The sequence below is a fragment of the Aotus nancymaae genome, unplaced genomic scaffold, assembly GCF_030222135.1.
Source record: "Aotus nancymaae isolate 86718 unplaced genomic scaffold, 86718_ANA_hifiasm-v0.15.2.pri h1tg000041l, whole genome shotgun sequence".
Classification (NCBI taxonomy): Eukaryota; Metazoa; Chordata; class Mammalia; order Primates; family Aotidae; genus Aotus; species Aotus nancymaae.
Genome location: NW_026988455.1, coordinates 27,767,916 through 27,791,631, shown reverse-complemented (window position 1 = coordinate 27,791,631; position 23,716 = coordinate 27,767,916). Strand labels below are relative to the sequence as shown.

The following is a 23,716-nucleotide window of genomic DNA, read 5'->3' as shown; positions in this document are numbered from 1 at the left end:
TTTTACTTCTTCTTTCATTTTCTCTTTATTTACTCCAAAGGCACATTCTTCACCACCACTACAGAGAACTGGTCTTTAGCCATCTTGCTAAATTCAGTGTTCTCACTCCTCCCTCTCCAACCTGTAAGCATCATTAGACCCAGTAGACACACTGTGAAATATTTTTTTCTGTTTGGTTTCTTGATACCCGTCTTTTGGATTTCTTTCTGCCTTACTGGTTAGTCCAGTTCCTGTGCTTGCTTGTCTAATTGCTAGAGTATTCATGAACTCCCTCCCTTCTCCATAACCGCTCCCTAGGTTGGCTGATTTTCTCTAGTTCTGTGGCATTCAATATCAGCTAACTATACACTGATGAAGTTCAAATTTACACTTCTATCCTTGAGTCTTTCCTGACTTCCAGTTTCAAGCAGGTGAAATCTGAAATCTCCACTTGGTTGACCGAATAAATTACAAACTTGATATAACCAAAATTGTACTTCATTTCTGCCCTTAACACCTGCTCCTTCCAGAGACTGCCTTATCCAAGGAAATGGTACCATCACTTGCTTAGACCAAAACCCTAAAAATGATGCTCTGTTGTACAGTTTACCTCATATTCACATTCATTTCATCAGCATATCATGTTAGCTCTACCTTTGAAATATATCCTGATTTTAACAACTTCCTACCCTCCCCACTATTGCAATCCCAATCCAAGTCATCATCAGCTCTTACTTGGACTGTTGAATAGAGTCCAATGTCTGGTCTCCCTAGTTTCGCTCTGACTTCTGTCCTCAAGTCCACAAATCTTCAAGAGTGATCTTTAATGGTAGCAGGCTGTTTACATGACTCTTCTGCTCTCTCTTATCTAATAACTTAGATAAAATTCCTATTACTGAGGTTTATATACCGAGGACCTGTGGTGTTCTTCCAGAAAGATAGTTTTCCTTAGACTCTTCTTAGCAAACTTACAGATAAGGTTTATGGATATTTTTGGTTTTTTTTCCTACACAGTGTTGGTCTAGTTTTTTAAAAATAAGAAGATGAGGCTGAGTGTGGTGGCTCATGCCTGTAATCCCAGCACTTTGGGAAGCTGAGGTGGGTGGATTGTTTGAGCTTAGGAGTTTGAGACCAGCCTGGACAACATGGCGAGACCCCATCTCTACTAAAAATACAAAAAAAAAGTTAGCCCAGTAAGGTGGTGCATGCCTGTATTCCCAGCTACCTAGGAGGCTGAGGTGGGAGAATTGCTTGAGTCCAGGGCAGGGTGGAGGTTACCGTGAGCTGAGTTTGCATCACTACACTTGAGCCTGGGTGACAGAGCGAGACCCTGTCTCAAAAAAAGAAAAAAAAAAAAAAAGGGAAAAGGCAGAGGAGTAGTGGGGGAATATTTTACATTGAAAAAGAAAAACCTAGATTTTTCTTCAAAAAAATTAGGAGACCTGACCACACTGGCCCTGTATTCATTCATAGCCACAACAGGATAAGTAGTGGCTGACTCCTTTTAAATGAAGCATATGTTTTCCAATTTGCCAGTCTCTACCATTCCCTAGTGTATGTTGTAACCAGCCAGATGTATTTAGGAAGATAACCTGCCTTTTGAGTGTATGACTCCTGCCCTGGAATAAGTCATTCGTTGAACACTTACTTATTGAATGGAAGTCTGTTTAGCACTCTTCTAAGTCCTGGAGGTAAAGCAGCAAATAAAGCCGTGATCTCATGTATTATACCTTTCTTGGGACAGGTAGTCAATGTATATGTAATTAAATACATGTATAATATCAGGTGGTGATAAGTGCCATGAAGAAAAGTAAAGCAGGATAAGGGGATATAAAATGGTGGAGGGTGCTGCCTTAGAATGCACAGGGAAATCTCTATTTGAGGAATTGGCATTAGAACAGAGGCTGGAATATAGTAAGGGATGAAGACTTATAAATATTTTGAAGAAAATCCTTTTGATATGGGAATCCTGAGAGGAGAATGTGTTTGATATGTCTGAATGACAACAAGAAAGACCTGTCAGACTGCAGTGTGGTGAATGTGGAGGGGTAGGAAATAAGGTTGGTGAGGGAGACCAGGGCCATGTGATGTAGGGCTGTAGAAGCCATGATGGGCTTTGGGATTTTACTGTGAGGTAGAAAACTATTGAAAGGTCTTGAATAGGAAGTGACATGATCTGACCTATTTTCAGACAATCCTTCAGCCTTGTGCTGGTGTATAAATTATAGCAGCGACTAAGGTGGTAGGTGGGGGAGTTGTCTGGAGGTGGTGATGAGAGTGAGTGATAGTGGTGACTTAAACTAGAGATAGCGGCCGGGCGCGGTGGCTCAAGCCTGTAATCCCAGCACTTTGGGAGGCCGAGGCGGGTGGATCACGAGGTCAAGAGATCGAGACCATCCTGGTCAACATGGTGAAACCCCGTCTCTACTAATACAAAAAAATTAGCTGGGCATGGTGGCGCGTGCCTGTAATCCCAGCTACTCAGGAGGCTGAGGCAGGAGAATTGCCTGAACCCAGGAGGCGGAGGTTGCGGTGAGCCGAGATCGCGCCATTGCACTCCAGCCTGGGTAACGAGCAAAACTCCGTCTCAAAAAAAAAAAAAAAAAAAAAAACTAGAGATAGCTGTGAAAGGGTGAGAAGTAGTTAGACTACAATTTGAAGATAAAGCCTACAGTGTTTTCTAATGGATTTGATACAGGATGTAGAAAAATGACAGGAGTCGAGGCCAGGGTTTCCGCCTCAGCAACTGTAGATAGATAATAGTGCCATTTAGTGATACTGTAAACATTAGGAAAGTGGGCATCTCGCTCCTTTTTGGAGATGTAAAATTTGAGAATCATGTTTGATGTCCAAGTAGAGACAAAGTATATACTTCATCTAGAGGATAAACTTATATAGCTCTGTAATGTGATGAGGTTTGTTTTTTTTTTTTGACTCGATCACGTGAGTCATATAAAATACCACTGAGTTGTTTGAGACTTAGGACATTGACTTTATTTTCTTACTGTTTATGGGATATAGTACCTCACTTGAATTTGATGGTCACTGTTTCTTTTAAGAATCCAGAAATTTTACTGTAGCTCCAGCACCTTTGAAACTGCCTATTACATTTTTTTTTTTTTTTGAGACAGAGTCTTGCTCTGTTGCCCAGGCTGGAGTGCAATGCCGCGATCTTGGCTCACTGCAAGCTCTGCCTCCCATGTTCAAGTGATTCTCCTGCCTCAGCCTCCCAAATAGTTGGGATTACAGGCACATGCCACCACGCCCGGCCAGTTTTTTTGTATCTCTAGAAGAGATAGGGTTTCACCATATTTGGCAGGCTGGTCTCAAGCTCCTGACCTCTGGTGATCCACCTGCCTTGGCCTCCCAAAGTGCTGGGATTACAGGCGTGAGCCACTGTGCCCAGCCCTGTCTATGTTTTTACAGGAATTATAGTAGGCAGAAACACTTTTAATGGGCTTATAACTTGTTAATCAAATCAGCCAGATGATAGTAAATATATTTTCTTCAAAGGGAGTCCAGAAAGTCAGTTAATTAGTTAATGACTCTGCAGTGCCGGGCGCAGTGGCTCATGCCTGTAATCCCAGCACTCTGGGAGGCCAAGGCAGGCAGATTGCCTGAGCTCAGAAGTTTGGCTACCAGCCTGGGCAACACGGTGAAACCCCGTCTCTACTAAAATACAAAAAATTAGCCTGGCATGGCGGTGTCCCAGCTGCTCGGGAGGCTGAGACAGGAGAATTGCTTGAACTTAGGAGATGGAGGTTGCAGTGAGCCAAGATTGTGGCACTGCACTCCAGCCTGGGTGACAGAGTGAGACTCCATCTCAAAAAAAAAAAAGAAAAAATGATTTGGGGAATGGGGGTCATATGTCTGAACGACTCAACTTTTTCCTTCCAATGGACTATAGTGGAACACGGTTTTGCTATCACTTTGAATAATTCTGTTTGAGAAATATTAACTGTGTAAGCAGGCACTTAATAATTTTTGAAGTAGTCTTATCTGAATTTTGCAGCCCAGTCATTGAACAGTAATTATTAGATATTTACTGTTCACCTGTGAATGTGAGACTACTTTGTGAGAATTATTACTTTGCAATATTTTCATAAGCATTACCCTTATATGACAAATGAGCATATTAAATTGCCTAAGGATGAGCAATTGAAAGTAAGGACAGAGACAACATTAGAATATGGTGTTTTAAGTGTGTACCTTCAAGAAAAGCTTGGGTGTATCTTAACAATATTTAGACAAGCAGAATGACTTTCCATTTCTGTTTCTTTATTAAATAGTGATTTTGCAAGAGAAATATAAAGAAAAGTGTTATATTTTGCCACTATTCAAGGTTTTGTTACTATTCATGAGCCTGATTATTCCCTTTTTGTATAGGAAGATTTTCAGTCAATGACTTACGGATTTAAAATGGCTAACAGTGTGACAGATCTTCGAGTTACAGGTAAAATTATTTTTACAGATAATTCACAAGTTTTACATTTTCATTTGTTTCCTTTTAAAACTTATTGTTTCTTTTTCTAGGCATGCTAAAAGATGTGGAGGATGACATGCAAAGAAGAGTAAAGGTATATATGTTTTCTCTTTGGTGTAGAAACAGTACACCTCTAAATGTCAGGTTAACTTTACCTCATTACTAGTGTGTAGAACCACCTTTCTCCTGTATGTGCTTTGCATGTTTTTGGTAATGAATTTGAACACTGCTAGAGGAGTTTCTGATAAATTAATGTCATTTTCAAGTACAGTCATCCCTCAGTATTTTCAGGGCATTGTTTCCAGGACCCCTGTGGATACCAAAATTCAAGGATGCTCAAGTCTCTTATATAAAATGGTTGATATTTGCATATAACCTGTTCATGTTCTCCTGTATACTTTAAGTCATCACTAGATTACTTATAATATCTAATATGTTATAAATGTTCTGTAAATAGTTATACTATACTTTTAAAATTTGTATATTTTAATGTTATTTAAAAACATTTTTTTCTGAATACTTTCAATCAGCGGTTGTTTGAATCCACCCTGTGGATACAGAGAGATGAGTGTATTAAAATTTAACCCACTCAGCTCTTTCAACTTTTTGCCAATGTTTTAGATTTTTACTATGCTATTTTAAGAATAGTATTTTTCTCCCACTACTATTTGAGTTCCTCAAAGGTAAGGACTATCTTCTTCACCTTTGTATCTTTAATAGCTGGTACAGTGTCTGGAACACAGTAGGTGAGCTCAGTAAATGGTGATATCCCACATCGGGTGAAAACCTTCTAGATGACCTTGATGATTTGCTGCTTTTCATAGAGATTAAAAAGGGGGAAACATTATGTTTCTACTTTTTTTCTTTTTTCTTTTTTTTTTTTTTTTTTTTGAGACAGTGTCTCGATCAGGCGCCAGGCTGGAGTGCAGTGGCACGATCTCGGCTCACTGCAACCTCTGCCTCCTGGGTTCAAGCAATTCTCCTGCCTCAGCCTCCCGAGTAGCTGGGACTACAGGCACACACCACCACGTCCAGCTAATTTTTGTATTTTTAGTAGAGACAGGGTTTCACCATGTTGGCCAGGATGAACACTAGTATAACAGTATGTTTGTCAAACTTCATATTCTTTTTTTTTTATTTTTACAATTCAGTGAATTGGGCAATTAGGCACACAGAGTGCCCCACTTTTAGACGAGGAAAATACAGATCAAAGGAGTTAAGTAACCTGTGTCTTAGCTTTACTAAAAGGCATGTAAATGGCAGCTTTAGGGCTAGAACCCACAACTTCTAGCAGATCTTTCTGTGGTATTTGGTCAAATGACATTGTCCACAGTAACTTTTGTATTAAGATAGTTTGTATTTTAGTGTAAAACAGATTGGTATTAACCATTGAACTTTATTGTCTCATTATGTGATTTTTGTAAAGGTTACAGTTTTTTTTCTAACAGGGTTAGTTTTGACAGCATCAGGAATTTCAGTTAAGAAAGGAAAATGTACTATGTGCCATATTCTTCTGCTTATGTTATTTCATTATTTTGCTTTTGCTGTTTCAATACTTAATTCTTTTGCATGATCTTTATAATTTATGTTAAAATGACCTTTCTGATTTAGGATTAATAGGAGGACATAAATACTAGACAGAACGTTTTTTCTCCAACTGTTTTTCCCAAAAATAGATTCTCATGTATATTCAAAAAATTACTGTTTTACCTTATATATTTATAATGTAATATTTTTTCAGGTTTGTGTTTAATTCACCTTTTTTAAAATTTTAGAGTACTCGAAGTCGACAAGGAGAAGAAAGAGATCCAGAAGTTGAACTAGAAGTAATTGAACTTATTTTCTGGTAGATAATATCAGAGAAGTCTACCTGTTAATGTTGTAGTTTTATGAACTGCGTTATAATTTATGGAAGCCCTTTTTAAGGTATTTCTTTAAAAATTGGACATTGCAAGGGATTTTATTTCCCTTGTATTTATTTTGATAGAATGATAATACAGCTCTTTCAAATACATGATTTCAAAACTCTTCAGTATTCCTGTGAGGTAGGAAGAAAAATACAATCTTTCACAGATGATGCATCACAGCTCAACAGTATCAAAAGTTGCTGAACCTTTGTCAAGATTCTAAATTTTCTGACTCTGCTTAAAGCACATTTTAATCAGTCCTTTTTAAAATGCAGACAAAATGAGTTTTTTTGAGATAATAGTGTAACTTTTGACTTAGGAAAAGATCTGTCCTGTTGATATAGAAACTTTACATTCCTATTTCAAAAGAATAGGCTTTGTTTTCTGCAGCTCATTTTTCAGGCATTTAAAAGCCTGTAAGTGCAGGTGTCTGTAATGTAGTAAATTATTAACATTGAGATTTAGGAGTTAATATAACTAAAATGAAATTCCTTTCATGGGCTTTGCATCTTTTAACTTCTAGTCCTTTCTTGTTTTTTTAGCACCAACAGTGTTTAGCAGTATTCAGCAGAGTGAAATTTACTCGTGTGTTACTGACAGTGCTTATAGCCTTTACTAAGAAAGAGGTAAGGACAGTTAACATATCTATCTGTTTTAGTGATTTTGGATGTCATGCCTGAGTGAAACAGTTCTGAAATTTTTCCCTTGAAATGCTCCTGATCTCAGATATACAGAACTCAGCATTTGGTATATTTATATCTGAGTAACCCTCATGACTTTCTGAAGAAGTCACATGAATTTTATGTTATATTATTTATTTGTAAATAATACATTGGAAGCTGAGATTGCTTATAGGTTGTCATATTTTGTGAATTGAAAAGGAGGAAGTAAAAATTTTAGGTAGGGCTATTCTTACCTTCAGTTACGTAATTAACTCTTGGATTTGTATAGAACCACAAGCGAGCCCTAGATAGTGAAGATTTTTTCTTTTTTGTATTTTTGCACGAATTCAAGTCAATTACAGATTAATTTGTGAATAGTTTATAAATGTGAGTAGGAATCCAATTTTTACCATTAACTTCTGTAATTCTTTTTTTCCCCATTTTCCCCCCACCTTGATGAATGACATAGTAGCATTGTTGAAAAAATTTTCATTTTCTAGTTGATTGCATCTTTGGTTTTTATTGTTAAAAAAATTATTAAAGTAAACCAGAAATATTTTCTATTGTTTTAATCTTATTTTATTTTATTTGAGACAGAGTCTCACTCTGTCACCCAGGATGGAGTGCAGTGGCGCGATCTCAGCTAACTGCCATCTCTGCCTCCTGGGTTCAAACAATTCTCCTGTCTCAGCCTCCTGAGTAGCTGGGTCTACAGGCGTATGCCACCATGCCCGGCTAATTTTTTGCATTTTAGTAGGGACAAGGTTTCACTGTGTTGACCAGGATGGTCTCGATCTGCTGACCTCATAATCTGCCCACCTCGGCCTCCCAAAGTGCCGTGATTACAGGCGTGAGCCACCATGCCTGGCTGATATTTTCTGTTATTTTTAAATGAATCCTACATGTTATAGATGTGAGTTAAAAAACATTTTCTATCCTAACAGAATCTGGACATCCTGTATTAAGTGCATAGTTTATGAAAACCAATGTCATTACAGCAAGCATTTAATTTCATTATTGTTTATAGGATTTTCCTATTTAATGTATATCTTTCAGTGAAAGAATATGTAAGAATGTTTTTGGTGATTTATTTGCTAGACCAGTGCTGTTGCAGAAGCTCAAAAATTGATGGTTCAAGCAGCAGATCTTCTTTCTGCCATTCATAATTCATTGCATCATGGCATCCAGGCCCAGAATGATACTACAAAAGGAGGTAATTGTTCAATTTTCTCCTACTTTCTTTTCTTTTTTTCCATCCAAAATATATAGTACTTAGCTTATACTAAAATTTCTTTCAAGTCAGTCTTGTACCTTGGAATGTTTTACTCCACAGACTTACAGTATTTAGGTTCTCCTTTCTATATATTAAACTGAAAAACAATACTGTAGAACTTGGCCATTTCCTGTGTATTACTATTTAGACTCGGAATATGTGTCCTCTCTTATGTCCATGCTGAGATGTTAGAGCCTGGGAGCTTCTTCTTGCTGCCCAGAAAAGCCAGTGCAATGAGAACAGCAGAGAAAGAGTTTAATTATCATGGGGTCAGCCAAGTGGAAGGATGAGAGCCGTTCAGAAATCTTCCTCCCTGAGAATTTGGGCACTAGAGTTGTTGAAGAATAGTTTGGTGGGCAGGGGACGAGTAAGGAGAGGAGGTTAGTTTCAGGAAGGGACAGTTATCTTTATTTTAAATTGTAAACTAAATTTCTCCCATAGTTGCTGAGTCTATACCAGGAATGAGCAAAGACAGTTAGCTTGTGAGTTTAAAAGCAAGATGGAATCAGCTGTGTCAGGTTTCTCATAATTTTTGCAAAGGCCATTTCAATGTTAACAATGAGTCACCTTTTTGATCACCTCTTCTCTTTACTCTTTTGTCTGAGAGATCATCACCTCCATTATACAATCTACTCTGAACACCAGGCAGGCCTAGATATTCTCTCTGTTTTGGAGAAACTTTCAATCTGTGTTTTTCCTCTGCTCTCATACCACCACAGCAGTCATCAGTTCAGACTTGTGTGATCAAAATGTTTCACACAGATCAGCTGGGTGCCCTCTAATTAACCTCGCATTGAAGGAGTGTTTGTGGTGGTTTGTGTGGAAAATACAAACTCCAACCTCCACTCTCTACCTGGAGGTAATGCCAGGTCCCACAGGTTGAGGACTCAGTCCCCAAGACAGCTCTTCCTTCCCAAACACCAGTTGCCAAGTCTGGGTTTCCAGAACTTCTGACCCACTGGCTTAAGTCAGAATTCCCATGACACCATCTTTGGTTTCAGCTAATTTGCTTTAGCAACTCACAGAACTCTGGGAAACACTTACTGTGTTTACTGGTTTATTGTGGAGGCTATTATGAAGGATGCAGATGAAGAGATGCATAGGGTGAGGTATGAGTAACGGTCTTGGAGCTTCAATGCCCTGCCTGGGTATACTGTCTCCTAGGAGCTTCCACATTTTCGGATACCTGGAAGTTCTCTGAACTGTGTCCTCTTAGTTTTTATGGAGGCTTCTTTACATAGCATGATCGATTAAACCTTTGGCCATTGGTGATCAACTTGACCTTCAGCCTCTCTCTCATCCCTGGAAGATGTGGGGTGGGGCTGAAAGTCCCAACCCTCTAATCATGCCTCTGTCTTTCTGATTATCTGCCCCACCCTGAAGCTGTCAGTCATTAGCATACCAAAAGACAGCACTTGGAGAATCTAAGGATTTTAGGGGTTATATTAGGAAACAAGAAGGAAGACCAAATATATATTTCCATACCCTCTGTGTTCTCACTGCATTCATACAGGCCTTTGTTAGATTTTTTTTTTAGTACATTGTATTTTAGTTTTTTACCCATTTGTCTTTGAGATTTTGAGCACTTTTAGGCCAGACACTCCCTTCTTGTGTATCACCCCGCTTGGCATGTTGTTGGCACTCAGATTTTACTTATGAACTATGCCTTAAAATAAAAAGAATAGTGTACCTCTGTTATAAAGTTTACAGTGGGTTAACATTTTAGATACTGTGTAGCAATTTTGATTGTTCTTAAAACTCATTAAAACAAGACTATATCCTTTTTTCCTCCTCAACTACTTGGCCATTCCAGTAGAGATGAAGATAAATTTATATGTTTCGAATTAGTGTTACCTGGTTGTCAGTTTTGTGACTAGAAAGGCAAGTTTTTACTGATTCACACCTCTTTCCTTTTCCATACCTACCCTACATTTAGAGACAGGCATTGTGTTCCCCTTCCTATAAATTTTTTTTTCCTTACTAAAATGTTAGGTAACAGAGCAACCCAGAAGGTCATTTGGGTTAGGAAATCAGTATTGTCATAATTTTTATGTTTCTACTAGTTGTGCTGAATTTGTGTTTGTTTGGTTATAGGATGAGTGACTAGGTGGCATTCTGTACCATAGGACATAACAAGATGGTTATGTATAGAAACTTAGTAGTACATGTTTACAGAGAGGGATAAAATGTCCACAGCTCTTAAATGCTTTGAAATCTACAACAATAATACTTTTATGAAAACCACTATATAATAAATGACTTCATAGTAATTTGTTTGTTGGTTTATCAACAAGATGATGCGAAGCAAGAATCTTCCAGATGATTAGAGTCTGGATGTTTCCTTTTGCCATGTCTGTCTACTCCTGGGCTATTCTGCTGTATATCTGTAATCAAGCAAACTCTGAGATGATAATTGCCATGTGATTGTTAGTAGCTACAGCTTGGACTTTCCTATATTTCAGACCAGTGCTAAAAATAGTTTGTGCATGTGATCTTCTCTATTACTCTGGTTTTACAGTCTGCTGACAGGCTTCAGGAAAGTTGTTTACATAAAATTAGCTTGAATAAACCTTTAAAAAATGTAATCTTACGACTAAGCAGGTAAAATTTTAAATTTAAGGAGTACTCATCCTGTGCTTATGTGTATAATATCTTTTAGCTGGCTTAATTTAACTTTGTAATTATCCCTTAATCATAAGCCATGCAATTCTATAATAAAAAAGTTAATGCTTTCCTAATGTCTATTCTAATAGAAGAATGATGAGAAAATAATAGTATAGATTAGTTTCGGTCTCTACTCATTTTGCCTTCTGGTTATATTACAACTCTAGCTGGTGACAAAATGGCTGTGTAAATCTTGAAGTCACTGAGCATTCATTTTAGCTTCTCATTGAAGGCATATATTCAGTGTGAATTGTAAACTGGCATTAAGGGAGAAAGTAGGAATAATCAAACTTGATCTGAGAATTACTTGCTGTACATTTACTCAATGCTTGGTAATATCTTTATGAAGATGCAGAATGCAAAAGTGGTTTTGGAAGTGGATAAGGAGAGCACCTTACTGATAATGGGATTTTTTGATGCGGTTACATAGAGCACTCTACTATTAAAATAAATATTTGGCTCTGGAAAATGGATAGAAAAACAGATTTTGGAGTCATTTTCAGTGCTTATGAGGGAGTAGATGTGTTTACTTGGGGCTTGCTGGGTTCAAAGATGTGACCTTGGGTTATATCGTTGTTGAAGGAAGAAAGGAGCAAAAAAACCCAGTGAAGCAGATATTATTCTTTGTTTTTGCTTATGCTGTCTTGAATTTTACAGTTCTTTTTTATATATCTGTGGAATTTTAGCTCATCCTTTAAAGTGATGTTCACATCACCTCCTCCAGTGAGACTTTCCTAGTTCTATTTGTCAAAATATTTTTTTCTCTCCATGTTCGCTCATAGTTATCTGTGAATTGGGTCTAGTTTACCCTTTAGATTATAAGCATCTTTAACAGTTGCCATTGGAAATAACATATTTAAATTTATGTTGCCTGAAATTAGTAGATACTCTTGGGGAGTGTATTTTCAAATCTAGTACACAGTTTCAAGAGGACTTGTCATCTTTTAAAAATAAATTAATGGATACCTAATTAAACTTGGTGGGTTGAACACATGTATTTGCTTTCTGAAATCACAAGCAATTAAGAAATAATTTTTTCTTTCAAGGCATAACTGATAAAGATGAAAAAGACAGGGAAAGGAGAAAATAGCAGTAAAATTATTTTAGAAGCTGGAAAACAGAAGGACCCTGACTTAGTTATCTCCAAATAATTGTATTCTTAGCACTGATAGAGGAAGTCGAAGGCAACCCAGTTCATACTGTGGATCCCCTGAAGGCTGCATTATTAGTTTGCCAGATACTTCTGGAAATGGGTATGAGAATTTAGCTGAAAACATGAGAACTGGTTGATAATCTGTTTAGAAGCAGAAATTTCTTCCTCCTTTTTGCTGAGTGACATTCCTGAACCTCACAGTACTAAAAGTTACTCTCTGGAGGAAGGGGATAGAGGGATTCTGTACTTGAGGGAATAAGAGGCCGAGATGAAGGGTACACATTATAAAAGAGTTAAGTGAAAGTTAAGTAGTTATTATTGTGAACTACCTTCTTTCCCCCTCTGCTCCTCTCCTCTCTCTTTCAGAACAGGGTAGCCAGTCACATGTTCTACACTTAAAAGTTTAGAAGATTCTCCTTAGGGAAATCTGACAAGCCCAAGAGGTGGGGAAAAACAACAGCAGAATCTAAATATGTTAATATCAGCAATTCTCCTGATAAAATGGCTTGGTTGAAAGCTCAATCTATGTTCACAGTGCTTTTTGTTTTGTTTTTTTTTTTGAGACAAAGTCTCTCTTCGTCACCAGGCACCAGGCTGGAGTACAGTGGCGTGATCTCGGCTCACTGCCGCCTCCGCCTCCCAGGTTCAAGCAATTCTCCTGCCGCAGCCTCCCAAGTAGCTGGGACTACAGGCGCACGCCACCACACCCAGCTAATTGTTGTATTTTTTTTTTTTAGTAGAGACGGGGTTTCACCATGTTAGACAGGATAGTCTCGATCTCTTGACCTTGTGATCTGCCCGCCTCGGCCTCCCAAAGTGCTGGGATTACAGGCGTGAGCCACCACACCTAGCCCACAGTGCTCTTAATGGTTTTTTGTGTGTGTGCTCTAGTTTAAAATCTGAGTATATAGTTAAAGGTGGAAATCTCTAGCCTAAAAGAAAGAGAATAAAACAGGCAAGCAAACAAAATACCTTAAGAGAAATGAGAAAAATCAATACATATGTAAAACAAAAATAGGATGCTGTATGAAAGGAAAAAAGGAGAATATGTTCTTTGAGATTGAAAATAGAAGATCACAGGAGGTGGGAGGCAAGGGGAGGGATAGTATTCGGAGAAATACCTAATGTAGATGACGGGTTGATGGGTGTAGCAAACCACCGTGGCACATGTATACCTGTGTAACAAACCTGCATGTTCTGCACATATATCCCAGAACTTAAAATATAATTAAAAAAAAAAAAGAAGAGCAGAAATGACAAAAATAGATAGTTTAGAACACAAAGTTGCAGAAATCTTAGAGCCAAAAATGAAAAGGTGAAAAATAGGAAGGATAAAGATTATACTAGGCTTAGTCAAGAAAGGTCTACTATTTAATAAAGGTAAATAAATAAATAAAGGATAAACTAATATAAGTTGTTCCAGAAATATAGATTAGGAAATAGGAGCAATAAACAAAAAAAAAAAATCACTCAATGTGGTGGCTCATCCCTGAAATCCCACTGCACTTTGGGAAGCCAAGGCAGGAAGATTGCATGAGGCCAGAAATTCGAAACTAACCTGTACAACATAGCACGACCCCAACTCTACAAAAAATTTAAAAATTAGCTAGGTGTGGTGGTACATGCCTTGTAGTCCTAAGCTACTCAGGAGACTGAAATGAGAGGATTGCCTGAGCCCAGGAGGTTGAGGCTACATTGAGCTATGGTTGTACCACTGCACTCCATCCTGAGCGACAGAGACTCTTTAAAACAAACAAACAAACATGTAAGAAAATTTCCTGGAGACAGATGATATGAATACCTAGATTGAAAGGTCCAATAAAGAGCCACCCAGCACAACCAGGATGAAAATTGACTTGTACTGAAGTGGCATATCATAAAACTTAAGAATAGTGGCAACAAATAGAAGATTCTAAGAGAAAAGAGGCAAAACCAAGTTACATACAAAGAATCAAGACAGAATATCACATGTGTGGCAACGGTGGTGGAAACGAGAAGTCAATGAAGTGAAAACAAAGTTGTAGGATCATATTTCCTAATTCAAAACTTACACAGAGCTATAGCAATGAAGACAGTGTAGTTCTGGATAGATACAGATCAGTGGAATAGAATAGAATTGAGAGCCCAGAAACGAACCCTCATGTTCTCAGTTGCTATTTGACAAGAGTATCAAGACAATTCAATGGGGAAAGAAAAGTCTTTTCATCAAAGATGCTAAGACAACTGGATATCCACATGCCAGAGGATAAAGTTGGATACTCCCCACCACCCCTGCTGCTCCTATGCAAAAGTCAACTCAAAAAGGATCAGTGACTTAAATTTAAGAACTAAAGCTATAAAACTCTTAAAACATAGGCATTAGTCTTACACCCAGATTTTAAAAAGCAAACCTGAATTAAAAAATGGGCAAGAGATTGAACAGATATTTCTCTAAATAAGATATGCAAATGGCCAATAAGTACATGAAAAGATGTGCAACAACATTAGTCATAAGGGAAATGCAAATCAAAATGAAAAGTTACTACAGCCCACCCACTTGATTGCTGTAATGAAAAAGATAATAAAAAAGTCTTGGCAAGGATGTGGAGAAACTGGAGCCCTAATGCAGTACCGATTGGAAAGTAAAATGATACAGTTCTCTTGGAGATAGTCTGGTAGTGTCTCAAATGTTAAACATAGAATTATCCAAGGGAAATGAAAACATATCCATACAAAAAGTTGCATACTAATGCTCATAGCAGCATTATTCATAATAGCCAAAAGGGAAAAACAACCCAAATGTCCATCAATGGATGAATGGGTAAATAAAATCATATATCCATCTAGTGGTGTATTATTTGTAAATAAAAAGAAATGAAGTACTGAAGGACCTTTAAAACATTGTGTTACAAGGAATAATCTAATCAGAAAAGACCATGTATTGTATGATTTCCATTTATATAAAATGTCCAGAGTTGGCAAGTCTATAGAGACAGAAAGTAAATTAGTGGTTTCCTAGGATTGGGGGAAGAATTGTGAGCAGGTAAGAGAGTAGTTGCTAATGGGTATAGAGTTTTTTCTTAGGGTGATGAAAATGTTTTAAATTTGATTGTGATAGTTTTACAACTCTTTTAATGTGTAAAAAACCATTGAATTGTATGCTTTAAATAGGTGAGTTATGTGGTATGTTAATTATATCATTAGAATTGTGAGTAAAAGAAACTCACTGGAGAAATGATTTCAGACTTTGGGGGAAAATGGTTTCTAATGTTGAATTTTATATACAAACTATCATTTAATTTTGAGGAAAGATAATTTCAGGCATTTAAAGACTCAGAATTTATCTCACAAAAGTTTTGGAAGATGTGCTCCATTAAAACATGGAAGTAAATCAAGAAAGAGGGAAGCATGGGGTTTAGGGAAAATGAGAATCTACCATAAGAAAATAATGAAGGAAATCCCCCGCATGGTGCCGGAGGGAGAAAAACACGAGATAATAGCTGAGCACTATGTATGGACAGGTCCAGCTTGGAGGAAGCCTCACGGCTCTAGGGAAAATATCTTGAGGATATAAGACCGATGTGACATTTGATGTATTCAGAAGAGATTCAGAGAACTGGCAAATGGTTTGGGGTTGAATTAAGCCTTATGAGATAATTATTACGCTTTAGAATGCATATGAAAATTAAAATTTTTACATCTGGGCAATGGATATCTTAAATCATAGCGGTGCTAATGCTAACTCATTTACTTGATCATAATGGTGCAAATGCTGAATATTGATTATAACCAAAATTATGATCTAACTATATTGTAGGTGAGGGAACAGAGTGTATGTAGGCATGTAATTTGTACATGCTTATAATGCTCCTTGTTTTTTGTTTTACACATTATCTCTGACTTCCTCCTTGTTAGGTCTCTGACGTTGTCTATAGATGTAGGAGGAAGTCAAAGATAATGTATAAAACTGAAAAGAAATGAAGGAGTACTATAAGCTTGTTTTTTGGTATCCAATCTTTTTTTTGAGACCAAGTTTCACTATTGTTGCCCAGGCTGGAGTGCAGTGGCATGATTTTGGCTCACTGCAACCTCTGCCTCCCAGGTTCAAGTGATCTCCTGTCTCAGCCTCCCGGGTAGCTGGGATTACATTAGATGTCCACCGCCACACCCAGCAACCTTTTTTTTTTTTTTTAAAAAAGTAGAGACGGAGTTTCACCATGTTGGCCAGGCTGGTCTGGAACTCCTGACCTCAAGTGATCCACCCACTTCAGCCTCCCAGAGTGCTAGGATTAGGCGTGAGCCACCATGCCCAGACAGGGGTGTCCAATCTTTTGGCTTCCCAGGGCCACACTGGAAGAAGAATTGTCTTGTGTCACACATAAAATATGCTAATGATAGCTGATGAGCTAAAAAATAAAAAACTCAATTTTTTTTTTTTTTTTTTTTTTTTTGAGACGGAGTTTCGCTCTTGTTACCCAGGCTGGAGTGCAATGGCACAATCTCGGCTCACCACAACCTCCGCCTCCTGGGTTCAGGCAATTCTCCTGCCTCAGCCTCCTGAGTAGCTGGGATTACAGGCACGCGCCACCATGCCCAGCTAATTTTTTGTATTTTTAGTAGAGACGGGGTTTCACCATGTTGACCAGGATGGTCTCGATCTCTTGACCTCGTGATCCACCCACCTTGGCCTCCCAAAGTGCTGGGATTACAGGCGTGAGCCACCGCGCCCAGCTAACTCAATGTTTTAAGAAAGTTTACGAACTGGTGTTAGACTGTATTCAGAGTCGTTGTGGACTGCAAGTTCGACAAGCTTGACGTAGATAATACCAAAAAAGAAATACAAGAGATAACTAAGAGGAAATGGAAGAGATTGCCTCTGGGAAGGGAGAAATGGTGGTGTTTGGTGGAGAGATGGTCAGAGGATTGATTATTGGTTTTATTGAAAACCTTGTTCAATGATTTGATTCTTGAGCCACATGCATGTGTGACTGAAAAAATGTTAAAAATTTTGTGTTTATTAAAAATAGATTAAAATACGTAGAATATGATGGTGCACTACCTGTGATATGGCTCCTTTAACTTCCTGAGGACTGACCTAGGTGCTGAAGACAAAACTATGCTGTTACAACCCAGTCGGCTTAACTTACCCACCATGGTAGTGTATTGTACAACAGTGATGGAACTGACTTCATTTTAAAATCACAAGCCATTAGAGAGTACTAGGTCATGATGTGCTAGTGCCAGGAGCTTGAGATGTTTACTCTTTTAGTTCAGAATTTTTTCTCTTTTTAAATAAAGTCCATACATACCAACACATATGTACTTATGTGTGTCTAATCAAGAGGATTTCTGGTTTGGGGATGGTACAGTGAAGATGGCTCTGATGTTTCTACTGTCTAAAACCAAGCAAAATCTATAAGGAATATGGGAAATAGAATCTTCCCAGTGTCTTTAAAAATAGGAAACACTTATAACCAGAATCAAAATAGAATGGGACCCAGGAGAGGGAGAATATTAAGAGTGCATACTTAGATTTTCTTGTTATAAACATAAGTAGACCTGCAAAGGAACAGTGTTCTCACAAGAAGTTGACATAACTTGAAGGGATAAAACTAGGGATTCTTTTGGAATAATCACAGGTGTGGAGTACACAAGCTGACTGTGGGAAACTATGTGAATAATACCTTGGAGAGGCAATGGAGGTGGGGCTTTGCCAGAAAACATGCACATGTGCTATCTTTGTTTCTGCTGCAAGATAGAGGAGATGCTTTGATGTTTCAGTAGTCTGGTAACTGATAATCTTTGTCAGTAAAAGAAACATATGTACACAGGCACTTCACATGTGGCTTAAGGAAAGTCAGTGAGGCCTCCTGCTAGTCTAGAATGCTATTCTAACACCTTACTCAAAAAACTGGTTCAGGAGCACTCCTTCAGTGATGTCATAATCAAAAAAGAAACTGTACAGTATTTATACACAAATATTCCAAGAGAATAGCCCAAACCAAGAAAAAAAGCAGATGAAACACACAGACCAGAAACACTTTAGTACAAAAATTTAAAGAATTTATTTAAAAATGACCTCTGTAGAACAAGAGCAGAAAGCAAAAATATTAAGACTAAAGGAAGAAATAATAACAGAAAGGAAGTAAAAGTGATTAGGCAGAGTTTAGGAAAGCAGTAGAAGAGAAAAATCCTGAGCGATCTCATTGAAATTAGCAAAAGCATTCTAGACATTGCTGAAAAGCTGTAAAGGACATGGAGGTCAGGACTGAGGAAGAAACTTAAGTGAAACAGAAGTGAGCAAAGGAGATTTGAAGTATGGTGAGAAAGTAATAGCAAAAGAAGACTCAGTATACATATAATTGGTGTCCCTTAAGAAGTAAATCATATTATTGGAACAGAAAAAAATGTTAGACGTTTCTAGAAAGAAGAAACTAGAATTAAATCCTTGAGTGTCCATTGAAAGAGTATAATGTGTTCTAGGAGAAATTGATAAAGAATTATTAATAGTAAAATATAGCCTAGTAAATTACTTAAGATCTAAAGCAACTATTATATTGGCTTCATGGTTCTTCACATCAGCATCAACACAGAAAGTGGTGTACCAATATCTTCAAAGTCCTCATGGTTCTGCAGGCTAGGAAGTTCAAGATTCATGCTCAGCTTCTGCATGAGGCCATGCACTGGGTCAAAACATGGCAGAAAAGTTTAAAACAGACATGTGGAAAGAGGGACCAAACAGAAAGAACCTCCCTTTTAACAATACACTGTCGTGGGAACTAACCCATTCCTGTGAGAGCTAATCCAATCTCACAAGAGTGAGAAGGCGTTAATCTGTTTTAGAGATACCGCCCCCTTTATTCAAACACCTCCTGTTAGGCCCCGTCTCCCAACACTGTTGTACTGGCAGTTAAACTTCAGCAGGAATTTTGTTGGGGACAAAAACACATCCAAACCATAGCAATGGCCAAAGGAAGGTAAAAGGAGGTCTTTACCATTATCATTGTTTATTATAGGTAAGAAGATTAACAGACACCTTTCTAAAGATATAGAACTTTAGAGATATTAATAAAGTTGTAGATACAAAATTAATACAAGACTTCTCAATTATCAGAAAGAAAATACACCAAAGAATGAATCTTAATGAAAGTAACAGAGGGGACTATGTATTTCTGATTTAGTGATAACTAAGTTCTGATTTTTGCTCTTCTTTCCTTCTGGTTCTTGAAAAAATTCACTCCTAATGCCATGAGGTGGACCTGAGCACAATGACCATGTGCACTAGAGCAAGACTTTGGAGCCTGCCTCAGGGGTGAGGATGGTGTCCACATGGGAGATAGGAATAGCCTGATAAAAGGTGTTGTAACCATGTGGATAGGTTTAGTGTCCTTGTAGCAGGGTATGGCCTAGCATGGGCCATCAAAGCCTGTGTGGAGTAAGGAAGTGTCCATGTAGAATGGTAGTGGAATGGGAAGGGCATCTGCAAAGAGATAGACCTAGAGCAGGGGTTTGGAACAGTTCAAGATACCTTGAGAGCATCACCATGAATGGGTAGCCTAACTGGATTGACTACTTCTTAAGTGGGTTGAGTAGGGTATCTCCACGGGAGTGCCGCTGAGCTTGGGGTGCCTGAGTCTAAGCAGGTTTGAGAAGGGGACCATGTGGGAACAACCTGGCACTGTATATCAGGAACCTAAGTGGGCTGAGGAGGGTGTGTCTATGGGAAGACAGCCTAGTACAGGGTTTTGGAGTCTAAAGGGAGGGAGTAGAGAGAGGCATGGGGTGTGGGAGTCCAGGCAGGTTGAGGCTCATGTTCATGGGGCCTAGCAGAGTAGGGTGGTGAAACCTGAGGTAAATTCATGGAGGTGGTTGTGTGCAGGGCTGTTAGAGACCCAACCAAGTGCAGGGTTACAGAACCTAAGCATGTTGAAGAGGGCGTCCCTGTAGAAGGTTGCCTCGGTATAGGGTGTCAAATTGTAAGTGGGGAGAAGAGGCTGTCTAAGAGGACAGGATGGCATGAGATGTCAAAGCCTAAGCAGGAAGAGAAGAGTAGAAAGGTGGCCCCATGTAGGAAGTTGCAGCCTAAGCACATTGATGAAAAGCTTCTGTGCATCAAAGTGACCTGTTGTAGAGTGTCAGAGCTCAGATGGGGTGAGGAGAGCATCTCTAGAGGAATGACCTGCCAAATGGAGTAGAGGTTATGGTGGCCTGACATGTCAGTGATAGGAGATTGCAGTGGACTGAATGATGGCCCCAAAGCTATCAGGGTCCTATTTCTACTTCCTAGAACCTATAAATATTACTATATTTGGGAAAGGGATCTTTATAAATGTGGTTGTTAAGGGTCTTGTGATGAGAGGGTGATCACGGATTGTCTGGCTGTACCCAAATACCATAAGTGTCCTTTTAAAAGAGGTGAATAAAGATTAGACACAGTAAAGGAGAAGAGAAGACAGAGGGAGAGATTGGCACGATGCAGCTACCAGAGAAGGAATGCCAACAGCCAGGAAAAGTCACAAGAGGCAAGAGATTCTCCCCTACAGCTTCTGTACAGTGTTGCGTGGCTCATGCCTTCATCTCAGCCCAGTGAAACTGATATTGAAAACTTTTGTGAGCGAATAAATACTGTGTTAATTTACCCAGTTTCTGGTAATTTGTTACAACGTGCCTAGAAATTAATACAAAGATTGATTATATACAGGTAAATTGATTATGTATATAAATGAATTGAGAATTACAGAATACCAAGTTTCTCAGTTCGGGAACTGAGTTACACTTATTTCTGGAAAGGGAGACAACTAGACTGAACTCTGTGGTATTGAAATGAAAGATATGGCTGTAAACTTACAGTTCCAAATATATCTATAGATTGATATGGAAATAAATGTAGGTATTCATGCAGCTACATGGCTATCCATATATTTAACCCTAGAGAGCCTGGGAGCAATGGTACCCCACTAGCATCCAGGTCTTCTTTCCAAAAGACCATTGTCCGCTAAAAGGAACTAGGGCATCTTGGAAAACTGAATGATTTCAGGGCAGGGAAAGAACATGAGCCTGGAACATCTTATGCCAGAAGAGAGTATACACTTAAAGAATAATAGGAACATATCAGTTGGACACAGAAAACTCAAAGGGGATCTCACACAGTCTAGCAAAAACTTAAGCATCGAAGTAAATAATTCTGACAGATCATAACTTACTGAATAAAAGATAAAGCCATTATTCTACCCCCATGTAAATAAATGAAATGGATGGACAGTTTGATGAGAATATTTATATGGGTGTCCCCCCAACCCCCAAATATTAATTTCAAAAGGAAAGGGAATAACTACAGTGAAGAGGCCTGTTGGACACCACCTTAATCAAGTGATTAAAGTTCACATCACCAGTAGTAAGTCAGATCCTCATTTTGCTGATAGAATATAACATTAATTCTGTAATATTCCAAAGATTCATACAAGAGGAAACAAGACAAATCCACATTGGAAGGCTGTATATAGAATTACTGGTCCGTTGTCTTCAAAGATGTCAGTGTCATGGAAGTCAAGGAAAGACTGAAGAACTGTGCCAGACTGAAGGAGAATTAGAGACTGAAATTAAATGCAACTGACATGGTTATGAAGAATAGTTTGTGCAACTTGAATTAGGTGATAGTAATTGCTCAGTGTTAATTTTTTAATTCTGATGGTTGTATTGTGATTATAAGAGTATGTCTTTGTAGGAATAACACTCTAAACATACCTGAGGGTAGTTTGTTATTGACTGCACTTGCAACTTGAAGATTGTTTCAAAAAGGAAAGTTACCTCAAAGCAAAATAGATCAATATTATGTTGATGCTTTTGATACATGAACAGACAAGTTATGATATATCCACACAATGAGATATCATAATGGAACGAGGTACTAACACGTGCAACATAATGGATAAATCGGGGAAACATGGTGTTGAGCCAAAGAAGTCAGATATAAATTGTCTGATGTTTTTGTTCGTTTAAAAGTAGGAAAGGCTAATCTTTTGTGTGTTTTTTTGAGACAAGAGTCTCACTCTGTCACCCAGTCTGGAGTGCAATTCCTCAATCACAGCTTACTGCAACCTTCATCTGCCAGGGTCAAGTGATTCTCCCACCTCAGCCTCCTGGTTAGTTAAGATTACAGGCATACACCACCGTGCCTGGCTAATTTTTGTATTTTTAGTAGAGATGTTTCACCCTGTTGGCCAGGCTGGTCTTGAACTCCAGACCTCAAGTGATCTGCCCACCTTGGCCTCCCAAAGTGTTGGGATTACAAGTGTGAGCCACCATACCCGGCCAGGAAAGGCTAATCTGTAGGGACAGGAAGAAGTTCCTTGGTTGTCAAGCATTGGAGTGATAGACTGGGAAAGGGCACAGTAAACTTTTAGGGGTGGTAAAAATGTTCTTGGTGTTGATTGTGATAGTTACATGGTTGTACATATTTTTCAGACCATTGAACCGTACATTTAATGTTTGTATTATATGTCAGTATGCCTCAGTAAATTAGAAAAGGAAAGTTTCTCTAAAACATGGAAACTTGTTGTAGTGGTTATTTCTCAAGAGATAAACGGGATCACAAGTGAGTGACTTTTTTTTTTTCTCCTTAAACTCAGTGATAAGAATGCAATTTTCAAAAAAACCCTTTGTATCTACTGCCTGTTCAAAAATATACACTAAAAAATGTCAAATACATAGAATTTGTATGATATTTAACCCTAGGTTACTCTTACCAGTGATTAGGGTATAATATTTATTGACACCATGCCTTGAACAGTTATGGTTTAATGCTGTTTTGTAACATTATGCTTAAATATAACATAAAACCATTTTAAGTACACAATTCACTATCGTTAAGTACGTCCACATTGCTATGCAACTGTCACCACTATCTCCAGAACTTTTTTATGTTCCCAAACTGGAACTCTACCCCTTAAACTTGAACCCCAAATTCTTTCCTCCCCACAAACCCTCACGGCCATTATTATACTTCTCTCTCTGAATTTGACTGTTCTAGGTCCCTCATATAAGTGATATCATACAATACTTGTCCTTTTGTGTCTGGCTTACTTAGTATAATTTTACAACTTTGTGTAAAAGGAAATCAAATAACTAAGAAATGCAGAATAACATAACCAAAGCTCACCAGCTTCTGCCTTGTTTTCCAGAATTCCTTCCAACTTAAGGGCAGCCAAAACTTGTTATTTTAATAAACCTCACTATAAATTGTTTCTGTAACTTGTGAAAGATAATGTTGAATAAATTATATAATGTCTCTCTTGACTAATACATTTCCAGGTTTTTAATTTTGACATCTAATTTACTTTTAGAATAACTTACTTTACTCAGGAAAATCAAAGTACTTGTTATCATAAATCTTTTATCCAGGGGGAAGGGGAAGGTGAAGATAAGTTGGTTAATGTGTGCAAAAATATAGTTAGATAGATGGAATATGTTCTATTATTTGATAGTACAGTAGATAGACTATAGTTAATATTTTGTTGTGTATTTCAGAATAGCTAGCAGAGAATTGGAATGTTACCAATACAAAGAAGAGAGAAATGTTTGAAGTGATGGATATCCTAATTACCCTGATTTGATTAT

The 23,716-nt window shown here is 38.1% G+C and overlaps 1 protein-coding gene across 5 annotated transcripts in view; it reads left to right on the top strand.

The window, feature by feature from the left end:
• Positions 1-23,716, top strand: part of NAA35 (N-alpha-acetyltransferase 35, NatC auxiliary subunit) — a 99,849-nt gene that overhangs the window by 26,723 nt on the left and 49,410 nt on the right. For all 5 annotated transcript variants that reach the window (XM_012463749.3, XM_012463722.3, XM_012463711.2 and 2 more), the window contains exons 7-11: positions 4,366-4,432; positions 4,513-4,556; positions 6,238-6,288; positions 6,912-6,995; positions 8,130-8,244. In XM_012463749.3, the coding sequence (XP_012319172.2) occupies positions 4,366-4,432; positions 4,513-4,556; positions 6,238-6,288; positions 6,912-6,995; positions 8,130-8,244 (361 nt within the window). The remainder of the gene's footprint in view (positions 1-4,365; positions 4,433-4,512; positions 4,557-6,237; positions 6,289-6,911; positions 6,996-8,129; positions 8,245-23,716) is intronic.